The 15097-nt window shown below is 40.7% G+C and overlaps 1 protein-coding gene and 1 long non-coding RNA gene across 3 annotated transcripts in view; one reads left to right on the forward strand and one right to left on the reverse strand.

Annotated features, from left to right (window-relative positions):
* LOC147319763 (uncharacterized) overlaps window positions 1-15097 on the reverse strand; it is a 149371-nt gene that overhangs the window by 42117 nt on the left and 92157 nt on the right. Inside the window, exons 23-34 of one of the 2 annotated variants that reach the window (XM_086312501.1) lie at window positions 11663-11710; window positions 6564-6611; window positions 6233-6276; window positions 5577-5859; window positions 5161-5204; window positions 4312-4603; window positions 3759-3802; window positions 3181-3454; window positions 2753-2802; window positions 2591-2664; window positions 2202-2416; window positions 1885-1932 (exon numbers count right to left, since the gene is read on the reverse strand). In XM_086312501.1, the coding sequence (XP_086168627.1) occupies window positions 1885-1932; window positions 2202-2416; window positions 2591-2664; window positions 2753-2802; window positions 3181-3454; window positions 3759-3802; window positions 4312-4603; window positions 5161-5204; window positions 5577-5859; window positions 6233-6276; window positions 6564-6611; window positions 11663-11710 (1464 nt within the window). Of the gene's footprint in view, window positions 1-1884; window positions 1933-2201; window positions 2417-2590; window positions 2665-2752; window positions 2803-3180; window positions 3455-3758; window positions 3803-4311; window positions 4604-5160; window positions 5205-5576; window positions 5860-6232; window positions 6277-6563; window positions 6612-11662; window positions 11711-15097 lie in introns of those variants that run through there. The other variant, XM_086312505.1, reaches the window with a different exon arrangement.
* Window positions 2498-3210, forward strand: LOC147319764 (uncharacterized). The gene is made up of 2 exons (XR_015131584.1): window positions 2498-2592; window positions 2907-3210. It is a non-coding gene; the product is annotated as an uncharacterized LOC147319764 (long non-coding RNA).

Genomic DNA, 15097 nt, shown 5'->3' on the forward strand with positions numbered 1-15097 from the left:
GAAAAAAGGAAAGAAACGGCAAAAGTTTACGGTTGTTTATCATGTGAAAATTTTATTCACTTTATTCTCAGCTTTCATAACAAAATGCTTTAAAAAATTCGCACTTATTTCATAATTAAAATTCATTAAATGTTAAAAACACATTCGTTCCTTTTGGTCGACTATTTAAAAAGAACATAAATGACATCTTTCCTTTTTTCATCCAGACATTTAAAGATTATTGTATCTAGTTAATGTTGCAGTCTTCTCTTTTATTATCAGGAAATGAGGAGCTGCATGAGAGTGCATCTGCTTGGCAGTTTCAAGGCCTTGGGCACAAAGGTGAGAAGTAACGAAGTACAAATACAAATGTATTTTACCCGAGTCTTACTTTTTCTCACTACTTTTTACTTTTACTCCCTGCCTTTATAAACAAATATCTGTACTTTCTACTTCTTACATTTTCTAAACCGGCTCGTTACTTTTGCTTTAACGCATTTTAGTCGAGTTATTATTTCGTCACTGCCAGCCTCCAAACATCCAAACGATTTAAACCTGAAGAGAAACACATGGTAGGCGGTCCTGTTCGATTATTATTCACCAGAGGATGGTGAATGATAAAAAGAGAAAGTGCGACTGCCTCCGTCAAGAGCCAAGAAAGAGATACAGACAAAGGCAGTTACAGGGAGGCGAGTCTCTCCACCAGCAGCTTAAACTGATTTCTGGTGATTACTACTAGGGTAATACTCTACAGTAAAACAGACCCCAAACCTTTAAACCAGTCCAGTATCTCCTGTATAAGGGGTCATCTCAGCTCTAACACAACATAAATACTTATTATATATATGTAATATATGTAATTCTCTAACCTGCAACGTGGCCAGAAACTGGATGACACGTTTAATGTAAGAAAAATTGGAATATGGACGCTTGATGTCATTGTTTGATGCATCAGAGTTTAATAATGAGCTGTGTCATCTGATTAAACAGGTGTAGCCGTCATGTCTGAGATTTGGTTTCACACCATTTCAATGCAATTTCAGAATAATGTTGAAAAATGTGTTTTGAAATCTGGAATAAGCTACGTTCAACTGCGCCCTGCCATACGGGGTCACTGCAGATGTTTGATTTGGCAGTTTTACAGCCGATACCCTTCCTGACATAACACAAAGGGGGATTTGTGCCTCTGACTGGAATCAAACCAGCATCCTTTCCTCTCCAAGTAAACCATACTTCTGTTCTATGGAGCTCTTTTCTAAAACCTTTCTGTAATAAATGGTGCCATTTTGTTTCTTATCACAAGCTGATACCTAACAGCATCAGCTCCAGATCATCCTGTCTGTCTGTGCTAGTTTGTTCTTTGTCCCTCCTTCAGTTTTCCTTTACTAATGTTAAAACACACCATGTCTGAAGTTATTTCCTTGACCAAGGTTCTTATAACCTTGACAAAGAACCTTGGTCAAGGTTATATGTAACATATAACCTTGACCATCACTGGTAACTTTGACCTTGGACGCTAACAATGAAGGTTAAGGTCAAACCATAATCAAGTAAAAAAACAAAAATCCATATCCAGTAATACGACATGTGAGCAGCATGGAAGGAGATGTGCAACACACTGTTTATTTTTCAGTTCACAATGATGCCATAAAGTTTTGAAGGCTTATAGAAGCCAAAGATTTCAGCCAATTCTGCTCCAATCACATGGGTGAAGATGATCAAATACACCATCTTAGTATGCAATACTTCAAGGTCAAAGGTCAGGGTCATGCCATACAGGACAAAGCTTCAGTTTCAATTTAATCATCTCTAAAATTTAAAGCAACATCTTAGTCATAAGCACAGTTAGTATTGATCAGTTTTCTGTTTCATTATATAAAACTCAGTTAATATTGATGAACCTACCAGCCGACTGAGAGCTGACAGCAGCTGCTCCCACTGAGGATCCTGCAGCTGTTAAAAATAACAAGGAAAGTTTTTAATTTCTTAACAAATGTTCAAACTTTTAAACTTTCATTATGCTAGCAAACTGAAACATTAGAGACTCAGTGCCACCGAATTAAAACAATTAAATAACTACACCAAAGAATATTCCACTAAACTCTGGTCTACTAAAAAAAAAAGAAAAAAAAAGAAAAAAAAAAGAAAACAGTTTATAACAGTTTGTGCGCTCACTGTCAGAAATGTCAAACATCTGAAAGTCTTCCTTCATGTCCTCTTACCGATGCAGATCCAGTGTGGCAGGTGAACTTCATTTAACTTCCCAGCAGTGACTGTGACGTCCATCAGAGGACCTGCAGGCATGTATTGTCTGCTCTCCATCCTCTCCATGTGTCCCTCCCAAGATCTAAACTGGTACTGAAAGCTGGTCTTTCCCTTACAGACCCAGCGCAAGCCCGACACTCTGCATTCAAAATGTCCTGCTGCAGACTGAAGGCTGAAACAGGAATTAAATACACACTCATGAAGGAACAACAGAGTGAATGGAAACACAGAGTAGTCGTGTGAATCGGATGCAAAATGAAGAATTTCCTCTGGGAATAAATCCAAAGCTGAACTGTTTCCTGTAGTTCCAGTTTGCTGTGCTGCAGCATTCAGGAAGTTGATTTACCTGTAAGTTGGAGCCTCGTCTGCATCTGTACTGTTCACCTCAGGTTCAAGATTAGTCCAATCACTGCAGTCCTGCTGCAGAGGACAGTCTCTTTAGTCAATAAGTACACATGTTTATAAAGAAAGAAACTTTAGCAATAAATGGATGAATGGAAGGGATTACCGTCAGGCTCTGACAACCTTCAAGCTCTGAACTTCTTTCAGTTTTTCGTCCTTGTTGAGACACAAAGAATTCAAATGAATGATGTTATGCTGACATATAAAATCATCCTCTAACTGTCCACATGTTTGCTGTTTGATCACTTTATGCTGTGCAGTGCTGCTTCAACATCAGAACAACATGTTCAGCAGGACGTGCAGCTGAGTGACGTCTAAGATGATCAAAAGCTGATGAATCCAAATATTCTCACCAGTGATGTCAGAACAAGACAGAGACAGAGAGAAAGGTTGGATTCAGCTCTGATCATTTATGCAAAGTTACTTTTGGACGTCTGTTGTGTTTCCTGTTTATTTTAATGTTTGTTGATTAGAAGTTGTTTAAACAAGTTTATTGTAAATTATGAAAATCTGTTTATTAAACTTTGGTCTCACCTGAGCTGCTCTCTGACAGCCTCAGCATCAGATCAGGTCTGTTCATGTCTGTTAAAACCTCCATGGTCGCCTCCACAGACTGATGACCAAGTTTATCCACCATCAGATTCACAAGGTCTTCTGTCCTGTTTGGATACCAGTACCTCTCCATTTGTGGCAGGCTCATCTTAAAGCACGTGAACGGCAGCAACTGCTTGAATTTCTTTAGATCCTTTTGACTGAATTCATTCAGTGTTTCCAAGAGAATCTGTCTGACAGCTTCCAGTTCTTTTTCCTGTAAAACCAAAACAATGTATTAAGTTACTGTATAATATCTCTGTTGGACAATTTAAAGATTTATTTTTATTTAATTTCCAGAGAAACTGTAGTAGAAATATCAAATATTAATAAAAAAAAAGATGTCTTCATTAATATTTATATTTTTTAGAATAATCACTGAAGAGACAGCTGGCGGTTTTGATATTTACTTCACTCTCTTTATGAACTGCAAAACTTCAAGTTTCATAAGAAAACATTATTTCATTTCTATCAATACTAAAAACTATTTTTTGTAAAAGCTGAGTTAAAGTCACACTCACTCTCTTCAACAGTGCAGCTCCATGTTCATCCACAGAGTGTTTCTCTGAGGAGGAAAGACATTTACCATCAACTCTGAGGATTCAAACATCATCACACATCCAAGTAGAATCAGCCTTCAGATGACACAGATGATTTAAAAGAGAAAATCATGTGAAACTAAATAAAATGACACAAGAACCCAACAAAGAAACCCTCCATCCTGTCCAACCAAAGTAACTGGGGGTTCCCAGCTGTGATAATGAGAGAGGGTACACCTGTCCACCTCAGGTTTTAAACAGACAGACAACCTTTCACACCCACATTTAATTTAGAACCAGCAATAAAGCCAACAAGCATGTGTTTGGACTGGAAACCAGAGCACTCTGAGGAAAAGCATGCAGGCACAGGGAGAACATGCAAACTCCACACAGAAAGGTTCCAGCCAACCAGGAGGCTCAAACACACAACCTTCATGCTGTGAGGACACAGTGCTAACCACTGCACCACCATGACACCAGCAACACAAAAACCTGTTGATGACACAGAGTTTACACTCATGCATGTTGGTCTTACCTCTGGATGCTGAGCTGCTCTCTGGTAACTTCTGCACCAGATCAGTTCTGTTCATGTGCATGAAAACTTCTCTGGTCACCTCCACAGACTGATGACCAAGTTCATCCACCATCAGATTCATTATATCTGCTCTGGTTAATGAGAGACTCAACCTGTCTGTATATGAGAAGAATGACAGATTCCTCCAAGGAAGGATCGTCTGCAGGATCCTCTTAAACTTCTTGAGCTCCTCATCACTCAAATCATTCAAAGTTTCTAAAAGCAGATGTTTAACAGCTGCCATTGTTGCCGCCTGGAACAATAAACACAATCACGGGGTCACATATTTATTTAGCCAAACACAAGCATCTATTTACTAGTTGTGGTACGTTTATCAAAAAAATGAAGAAAATCTAAAACTGTGATCCACTTTTATGGGTTTGAATACTTTTTCTTTACAGGCTGCAGTTCTTCTCTCACTGTGCAGATAAAAACTGAAATATATCCATCAAGAATCTTTCCCTGATTTCACATTATCTTTCATTCTTTATTAATATTTGTAAGTAGAATAAAGTTTCCTGTTTAAGCTGAAAGTGTTTGATGTTTTCAGATTTCTCTGTCCTGTTGAAGAGTCAGGACAAATGTACATGCTGACACTTCCTCAGCTCATCCTCAGTGGTAAAGACATCCTGACATTAGTGTTGCAGAAAATTACTGCTGAAGAAGTCAAACTGAATGAAGCTTCAGTTTGTCACAAACATCCAGCAGAAATCATGAGAAAAATGAGTCAACATGAGAACTGATGATACTTTAGTCCTCTGACTTTCAGCCTGCTGTCTTGTACTGAATCAGAGATGTGACATGACTCACTTTGTGGATCAGTGCAGAGCGTCGTTCATCCACAGAGTGTTTCTCTGAGGAGAAAAGTGCTCAAAGTCACTCATGACAAACACATTTAACAACTAACTGACAATTATTCAGGAAATATGACTTTGGAAAAATGGACAATATGCAGAATTACACTGAAACCTCCTCAGCAATAATAAACAGTATGAAGGAGTCATTTTTACTCCTCCTCACAAAGTATTTGGATTTAATCTGGTCTCATTTTTATGTATTTATTGAAGTAGATTTTTCCAGAACAGCCATAAAATATGTTTTAAAGATGCGTTTTTTTGTCTTTATTACAAATATTATTTATAAAGTCAAAGAAGACTTTAGTCAGACGTTTATGAGACATGAAAACAGTTTTATGACTTTAATGAGTTTTGATTTTGTTGTCTTACTTCGAGGCAGTGAGCTGCAGTCTGACAGCCTCTGAGCCAGATCAGTCCTCTTCATCTCCTTTAAGACCTCCATGGTCTTCTCCACTGACTGTTGGCCGTAAGTCTGCACCATCAGAAACACTGTGTGCTGCAGGTCTGTCCTCATGTACCACATCCATGAGAAGTCTGAGTAATATTTGCGATGAATTTGTCGCAGGGTCCAGTTGAAGTCATGCAGCTCCGGCTCATTGAGACCATCCAGAGCTTCCAGCAGCAGCTCAATAACAGACTCCATCGTTTCTACCTGGAAAATTCAAAGAAAATGTTCATGAGATAAATGTGACATTTCTCACTTTCAGGTTTGTTTGTTTTCTCATCAACACTTTACAAATGTAGATGTGTTTAGATGACATCATCCATCACATAAGGTGATGATGTCATTGGTCATATTTGTCACAATGATCACAAACAGCTGATTAACAATTATTCTGCTTCTGTTAACAAGTTCAGGACTTTTCTGACCTGCTGCAGACCTCCCTCACTGCACACGCTCAACTTATCAAACTTTGACTTTTCCAATCAAAATCAAATCATTTGTTTCTATTGAAGATTTCTATCCTGTGTTTATGAAATGAAAGCTGGATGATCTGAAGTCAGACAGATGTGACATGACTCACTTTGTGGATCAGTGCAGGCCAACGTTCATCCTCAGAGTGTTTCTCTGACAGAAAAGAAAGATTAAAAGCTTCATTCATGACTGATTTAACATCAGTGTTAATAATCAGACACTTTGAAATAACTGATGCTTTGATTTCATTCTGATGATCCTTGTAAGTTGGATTAATAACAACATTAAACTTGTTAACATGAAGTCATATTTGATGGGAAACTATCAACGTGTGAGGAAATGATCCAGTTCTGTTTCATTCAGTAATTCTTCTTCTTCATCTTCTTCATCTTCATATCAATGAGTGTATTTATTGATTCATGTGTTTTCTGGACACTGACCTTTCTCTGTTTCCTCCACATCAAATCCTTCAGCTGATGATCCTGCAGCTGCAACACATTGAATACAAACTGTAACTACATGATACAGACACTGTGTGTGTCCTTTATGTGTGCTCATCCTGAGTATAACACTGAGTCCTGACAATAAAAAGCTTTAATATTTCACTTTCAGCTGTGCTGACTGAAGGCAGGAGGAGGCCATAGTTACACAATCACAGAGAAATCACTGAAAAGACTTTGAATCATTTACCTCATACAGGTCGTCTGTCTCCATAGTGGAGTTTCAATCAAAGCTAACATAAAGATCCATTTACAACACAAGACTGATATTAATGAGCTCAAAATGCAAAAAACAAAGAAAAATATTTTCAAAGGAAAGAAGTTCAAAGAGCTTTAAAAGAACATTTACTAAAGAAAGTCACTGATTCAATAAGCTGAATATTTTTACTTTAAACATTGAAATATGAAAACAAATCTGTTTAATTTTACTGTGTTTGTACGACCTGAATGTGTTCATTTATCAACGTCTGTCCAAAATAAATCAGAGGAAACATTCATCCATTTATAAATGATAATAAAGTTTATATTATGCAGTTCTTGTTGTGAGTTTCTCTGATTTAATTCTTTAAATTAATTTTTACTGTAAGGTGTAATATTATATTTAAAATCCTTCCACACACAAATGAATGATGTTATGCTGACATATAAAATCATCCTCTAACTGTCCACATGTTTGCTGTTTGATCACTTTATGCTGTGCAGTGCTGCTTCAACATCAGAACAACATGTTCAGCAGGACGTGCAGCTGAGTGACGTCTAAGATGATCAAAAGCTGATGAATTCAAATATTCTCACCAGTGATGTCAGAACAAGACAGAGACAGAGAGAAAGGTTGGATTCAGCTCTGATCATTTATGCAAAGTTATTTTTGTACGTCTGTTGTGTTTCCTGTTTATTTTAATGTTTGTTGATTAGAAGTTGTTTAAACAAGTTTATTGTAAATTATGAAAATCTGTTTATTAAACTTTGTTTGGTCTCACCTGAGCTGCTCTCTGACAGCCTCAGCATCAGATCAGGTCTGTTCATGTCTGTTAAAACCTCCATGGTCACCTCCACAGACTGATGACCAAGTTTGAAACTTAGGCTGTATCCCAATTCAGGGTCTGCAGCCTTAAAGGCCGCATTTTAAGGCCGATTACGTCACAGCGATGCGACGAAGGCTGTCCCAATTCGAAGGCTGCTCGAAATGCGGCCCTCAAATGCGTCCTTCATTTCGATGAATTTTAAGGACGTGGCGGTGTAGACTTCGTGGCCCAACATATCCCAGAATGCATAGCGTGGCGGTGGGTGTGGATAATTTTGCCGAAAAAAACCAGCGGATGAGGGGCGCCCGAAGAGTAAACTTTAAGTACTGAATATTATGTCACTTATTTATGTGCAAATGTTTAATAACGAAGAACATTAAAACATTCCTGTTGGCCACATGTCGGCAAAGTCATGTGACATTAGTGACGTTTGTACTAACTTGGTTTTAAAGCCTTTACTTTAAAATATACGCCGTCCAATAGCTGAGCTTCATCTTACAGAGAATGATCAAAGCTCATGTAGAAAGAAACAAACAAATGAACAAAAGATTTTCTCCTTCATCTCTGTCAAACAAAGCTGTATGACACGCTTCCAGCTGTTAGTATCATGGTTGCTAGGCAACCTGGGCAGCGCAACGGAGGCTAGATCGTCCCATTTCACAAGCCTCGCACTTCCGGCCTTAGCGGTCTTTGAGTACGCGGCCCTTGAGGATCGTTGAGGCTGCGTACTTTAAGGCTGCAGACCCTGAATTGGGATACAGCCTCTAACTGCTTTGTGTGGGTGTGGTGTTCTCTCTCCGCCTCCTCTTGCTCCACCCTTTCTCGCTCCTCTATCCCCAGGACACAGCTGCTGTTCATTGGCCTCGTTCTCGTTTACACCCTGGGCCCGGTCAGCAATCACCTCTCTGAGGTCATATAAGCTGGGGATGAACTGGATGTGAGAGTGTGGTTTTCTCCGCTTTGTGATCTTGATGTGTGATTGTCCTGCCTGGAGTGTGGAGTTGTGGAAGCGGTGTAGCTGCTTCATGTGAGTAGTGTGGGCTTGTTGGCCTCAACACAGTAAAGCTAGCTGCTGCTAGTGACAGGGTGAGCTTGTGGGCCCCTGGAAGTGCCTCCTCGTGGTGTGGAGTTTTTTGTTTGGTTGTTGTGTTCTTTGTTTTTGCAACCTTTTTCTTTTTCTGGTGTTATTGGTAAAACGGCGTTGCCGGCTCTTTATGTTAAGGTTCTCTATAATAAAAACTACCTTATTTACTACACATTTTTGTCTGTTCTCCTTTCATTCTGTTCTGGACCCATTTGTTACCAGGCCCCACACACACACCCCTAGACCTTCATCGTGGGGATGTAACAAAAATAAATACATGATACATAATAAATGAAACAACTTTTCTCTGTCACAAAATGCCCAATCAGCAAATCCTGAATCCATCACTCTCTATGATCCAACAGCCAAGACTGACTCCAGACAAAGTGAAGGAAACGTTGCTGACAATCCGCTCACATCCAGGTGCTGATCACATCAGACCCTTCTTAATGATTCAGGCAGCCTTTCAAACATTTCCTGTCCAGCTGATTCTTAGTTTTGTGTTATGTAAATATAAGAATCACAGCATCAGTGATATTAAATATGAACACTGAGATGTGGTCCACAGTAAGTAACCCTTAATAAGGACTGCCCCAGGTTGCAGATTTTGTTGCTCTGCATGATTTTGATGAGTTCACAGGAAGGTGAGCGAGACAGAGAAGTGTACACAGTGTGAACAATTAAAACTGAAGTTTTAATCGTCGGTCCCAAGGCTCAGAGAGAGAAACTCTTGTCTAAATTAGAGGCATTTTCACTATGTCCTTCGCTACAAGTGAAAAACCTGGGTGTTATTTTTGACTCTGAGCTTGGTTTTATCCCACATATTAAACATGTAACCAAAATTGGACTTTATCATCTAAAAAATATAGCCAGAGTCCGCCCTATTCTCTCTCGGGCCAACACGGAGATGCTGATGCATGCTTTCATTACCAGTCGCATTGATTACTGTAATGCCCTGCTCTCTGGTCTTCCTAAGAAGAATATTTCAACTTTACAACTCTTGCAAAACTCGGCAGCTCGTGTGCTGACGAAGACCAGAGGGCGGGCCCACATTACACCGGTTTTAGAATCGCTGCACTGGCTCCCCGTGTGTTTCAGGATCGATTTTAAAGTTCTTTTATTGGTTTTTAAATGTCTTAATGGTCTTGGGCCTTCTTATCTCTCAGATCTGCTTTTACCATACGAACCCTCGCGGACCCTGAGGTCCTCTGGTACTGGCCTTTTGATTGTCCCTAAAGTCAGGACACATACTCACGGAGAGGCAGCGTTTCAGTGGTATGGTCCTCGTCTGTGGAACAGCCTGCCGGAGGAGCTCAGGGCCGCAGAGAACGTACATGTTTTTAAGAACAGGCTCAAGACCCACCTTTTTAATTTAGCTTTTACTTAGCGTTTATTTATTTTATGCTTATTTATTCTATCCTGTTATTCTATTATTAATTTAGGATTTACCTAATATTTGTTTGATTTTATTCTTATTCATTTTTTAATCTTCTTATTCTATTTATATTTATATTGTATCCTGTTCTTATTTATTTTATCATTTTACCCTATATATATTGTATTGCGTCATATCTCCAGTGTTTCCTCGGAGGGCGCTCTCTGCACCGGGGCTGTTATTGACCGTGGCTGCTGGGTCTCTCGGGTCCTCTCAGCCTGGCTGGGGGGCTCCTTTGCCTCCCTCCTGCTGTGTGCCCAGCCTGGAGGCTGCGGTCTGTGACCGGCTCCCGGTGCAGACGGCTCCCTGTTATAATGTTTCCTCACTTGGCTCATGCAAGCCCAGCCCAATTTTTACTCTTTAAGTGTGCGCGTGTGTGTATGTGTGTGTGGGTGGGGGGATATATGTGTATTGAGAGTGTGGGGAGTGAGTTGGAGGGTGGGGTGGGCTGCTTTTAACTATGTAAAGCACTTTGTGCTACATTTTCTCTGTATGAAAAGTGCTTTATAAATAAAGATTGATTGATTGATTGATTGATTGAACACTTCAGTGCACCGTCTTGCTCCTCATCTTCTTCAGCCTCAGATTCAAACTACACTCCAGTGTTTACTGTGGATCTTTCTGTAGAGTTTTATATCACATCTCTCCAACAGCTGCCACATTGCATGCAAGTATTGATGACATGATAAAACAGCCACAGACAGCTGTGAAATGTGTTGTTCTTGCAGAAGACTAAGGCTTACAGAGTTGCACCAGGAATGGTAATTTTTCTAGTACTGCTCATGTGATTAGGCAGAGGATCAATAGGGGGTCCACGACCCTCTTGGGGACATTCCCATAGGGCTTAAAATCTGGGACGCTCCACCAGTCGCTCTTAGAACTGAAGAAGCTTCTGAAACGTCTTCAAGAAACTGAAAGACGTCCAGATGCTTTTCTTTCAGAGCTCCTTAGAACACCTGCTGACACTTCCAGTTTCCTGAACATCGTCCCCATTAAGGATAAAACTCTATCCCACCTGTCTTCAGTCAAGTCAGGGACACCAGTTCAGTGCTGCAAACAATAGATATCTGAGAATATCTCAAACTGATCGTCCTCATGTCCACAGAGCCAGCAGCTTCATACAGAAAATGGCACTATGTGGTACAGTTCTATATTTGGTATTTTACCACAAGTTCTGTTGAATTCTTTAACATCTAAAAACATTCGTTAACTGGTGCTAAAAACTGGTGGTAAAAGTAGAACTGACTCGATTTATGCATTTTGACATCTGTCTAAAGAAAGAAATATAAGCAGGATTGAGTTTAGTGACTCGCTGCCACCGAGAGCTGAGAGACTGAGAGCTCCTCCTTTAGAATGAAAACTTGAAGACAGAACAAAGTATGTAAGCTAACGAAAAGTAAAATTGTGGCGGGAGAAAAGGTGTGATTGACTGTTCACTGTTCACATTATATAAAACTTAGTGAGAAGACAGAACAGGTAATATTGATGAACCTACCAGCCGACAGAAAGCTGACAGCAGCTGCTCCCACTGAGGATCCTGCAGCTCGGAGCTCATTAACGAGAAATTTCTCATTTGCCAAAAGGATTTGATGGAAGATGTCTTTGTAGGCTGCACCAGCTTTCAGGGGACCACTATAGAGCTCCCTCATCTTGTCCTGAGTGGTAGGCAGAGCTCTAATTTTGTCATATTGTTCTTGGTCGATAACTTCTTTGTCTAGGAGCTCATCCAAAATGGGTGCGATGTTGCTCACTCCCTGGATCAGCTGGACGCTGTGTTTATCCACAAAATGCTCTCCTGGAGAAAAAAGGAAAGAAACGACAATAAAAGTTTACGGTTGTTTATCATGTGAAAATTTTATTCACTTTATTCTCCGCTTTCATAACAAAATGCTTTAAAAAAAAAAAATCACACTTATTTCATAATTAAAATTAATTAAATGTTAAAAATAGAACATAAATGATGTCTTTCACTTTTTTCAGCCAGACATTGAAACATTATTGTGTTTCCTGAATTTCCAAGTGAGATCATGACCCGGTCCATGGACTCATAACTTTGTTTTCCTTCTAAAATAAAACCAATATTTTTAAGATGTTTGTTTTACGTGATGTGCTTACATTGTAATCAGTTTGTAATCACATGAAGGCTTTGGTGGCCTCAGAATCTCATCTCTGATTTTTGCGGATGATGTGGTTCTGTTGGCTTCATCGGGTGGGGGCCTCCAGCTCGCACTGGAACGGTTCGCAGCCGAGTGTGAAGCAGCGGGAATGAGGATCAGCACCTCCAAATCTGAGGCCATGGTTCTCAGCCGGAAAAGGGTGGAGTGCCCACTCCGGGTCGGGGATGAGTTCCTGCCCCAAGTGGAGGAGTTCAAGTATCTCGGGGTCTTGTTCGCGACTGATGGGAGAAGGGAGCCGGAGATCGACAGACGGATTGGGGCTGCGGCTGCAGTAATGCGGATGCTGCACCGGTCCGTCGTGGTGAAGAGGGAGCTGAGTGTAAAAGCGAAGCTCTCAATTTACCGGTCGATCTACGTCCCTACCCTCACCTATGGCCACGAGCTGTGGGTAGTGACCGAAAGAACGAGATCGCGGATACAAGCGGTAGAAATGAGCTTCCTCCGAAGGGTGGCTGGCCTCTCCCTTAGGGATAGGGTGAGAAGTTCGGCCATCCGGGAGGGGCTCAGAGTAGAGCAGCTGCTGCTCCACATCGAAAGGAGCCAGCTGAGGTGGTTCGGGCATCTGACAAGGATGCCCCCTGGGCGCCTCCTGGGTGAGGTGTTCCAGGCATGTCCCACCGGGAGGAGGCCCCGGGGCAGACCCAGGACACGCTGGAGAGATTATATCTCTCGGCTGGCCTGGGAACGCCTTGGTGTTCCCCCGGATAAGCTGGAGGAGGTGGCTGGGGAGAGGGAGGTCTGGGCCTCTTTGCTTAGGCTGCTGCCCCCGCGACCCGGCCTCGGATAAAGCGGATGAAGATGGATGGATGGATGGATGGATGGATGGATGGATGGATGGATGGATGGATTTCCAAGAGTCAAGTTAATGTTGCAGTTTCCTCTTTTATTACAGAGAATCTAGTGAGCTGGTTTCACTCGCTGCTGGATGCTTCATTCACATCTTTTAGCCGACTTTCAGAGGGTACTTCACGTGATCTTGGTTGTCAGCCATGGGGGGTCCAGGTTTTTTAGACAGACAGACCCATCATGATGAGCCCCCACAGATTTTTGTCTCAGCCCAGACCTGTCCTGGGTTTTTAGCAGCAGCACTCCTGACTTTGGGAATGGTTGCTTTAGTTGTTGTTTTTGGATTGTGCAGAACAGACTGTGGTGCTCATGGTCAAGGTTACATCAAGGGCAGCAAACACCAAATTAAATTTAAGGTAATGATACTGAATTCCACCTTAACAGCAGCTTCATTCTTCACACTAAAGAACACTGAGGCAATCGTTGATTCAGTGCCATATAAATAAAATTGAACTGATTGAATTGGAAATCAGCCATCACAGCTCATGGAACATCTGCTTATAAGCCTGCTGAGTTCAGTTGTCTAAATCCACAAATAGTAGCAGCGTCGGTCAGCTGATCATAACCTTTACACAGAAGCCACCTGTGCTCACAAGAGAAATTATTATGATTTATTTTTAAGTGATTTCTGTCCTCATGCTGCAGCACCACAGCCGAACTTAGGGTTTAGTGATGTGTCATTCACAAACGAGCCGACACAAAGAGCTCATTCTTTGTAGCAAATGACAAAAGCCGACTCTTCAGCCTCAACCACTCAGCCCTGCTGAGAATCCATGCAACCAGCAGCTTTGATGGGCACACCGTGTGACCAATGGCATGCAGGGACAGATAAGGATCAGACAGTTATGTGAATAAAGGAAGATGGCGAACAGTGTTACGGACCAGGTACTCAGAGCACCACAGAAAAGTGAAGAAACAAGCAAAAATGGAAAAGGAGCAGCATCTGGCTGCATTTCATTGATTTTGGAGACCAAACAGCTGAGTGCAGACTCTTTAAAATCAGGAGCTGGCTAAAATGATACTTCTTTTTAGACTGCAGGAACACCACAAAGCACGTCACCAAAGTCTCAAAGACTTATTTTCATTTCTGTGCCTCACAGTGCACACATCTTTTTTTTTCATTACTCTTGACCTCAGGCTAAGTTATAGTTTGAGTCAGGATCAGTTACAGGGAGAGGACTTCATGCTGCACCTACCGTCTGCCATTGTACATCCACCAGATGCTGCAGCTGGAACAAGCAGAGGGGAAAAACTATTGATTAATACTGATGATGATGTTTTACACTGATAGAATATAAACAACTTCCTTCTGTCCACAGGATGAAGGGCTGCTCAGATTTAAAACTGTGCACCTTATTTGTTTCCAGTTGGTTGAAAACAATAAACGATGGGCTGATGCACCAGAAAACATTAAAACCAACTAAATCATGGCTCTTCTTTAGGTTATTAATATTTGGCTCCACTGGACATACATAGATAACTTAATCCTGAAATGAGCTTATCTTTTCTTTTCTTTATTTTATTCGATCTATTGCTAATAAAACATTGCTAATAAAAACAGCACGCTGCCCTAGTAACCAATGTGCTGATTACAACTGTGAGAATAGCTGAGAAAATGTTCCCCCTTCAGACAGAAACCATGATATTTATTCAAAGGCTTCCTTTGATTAAAATCGTTTCAGCTTTCATTAGTTTCCAGCTTTTAAAATTAAAAACTGCAAATCTGCAGAAAACAACAACTCTGCACGTTATCCATTTTTCTTAAATACTGAGAATGTTATTCTCTGCATTTCTTTAGTTTTTTACGGCTTTTTTTCTGTTGTTTTTGTATTTTGGGACAATAAAGATGAGTTTCCACTCTTGAAGTTCTATAGTCAAAGCACACGGCACAATAATTTAGACTAAAT

This window comes from Aulonocara sp. 'chitande type north' Nkhata Bay, linkage group LG11 (assembly GCF_057382095.1).
Source record: "Aulonocara sp. 'chitande type north' Nkhata Bay isolate Kocher_YH1m ecotype deep benthic linkage group LG11, A_spYH_male_GT1.1, whole genome shotgun sequence".
Lineage (NCBI taxonomy): Eukaryota > Metazoa > Chordata > Actinopteri > Cichliformes > Cichlidae > Aulonocara > Aulonocara sp. 'chitande type north' Nkhata Bay.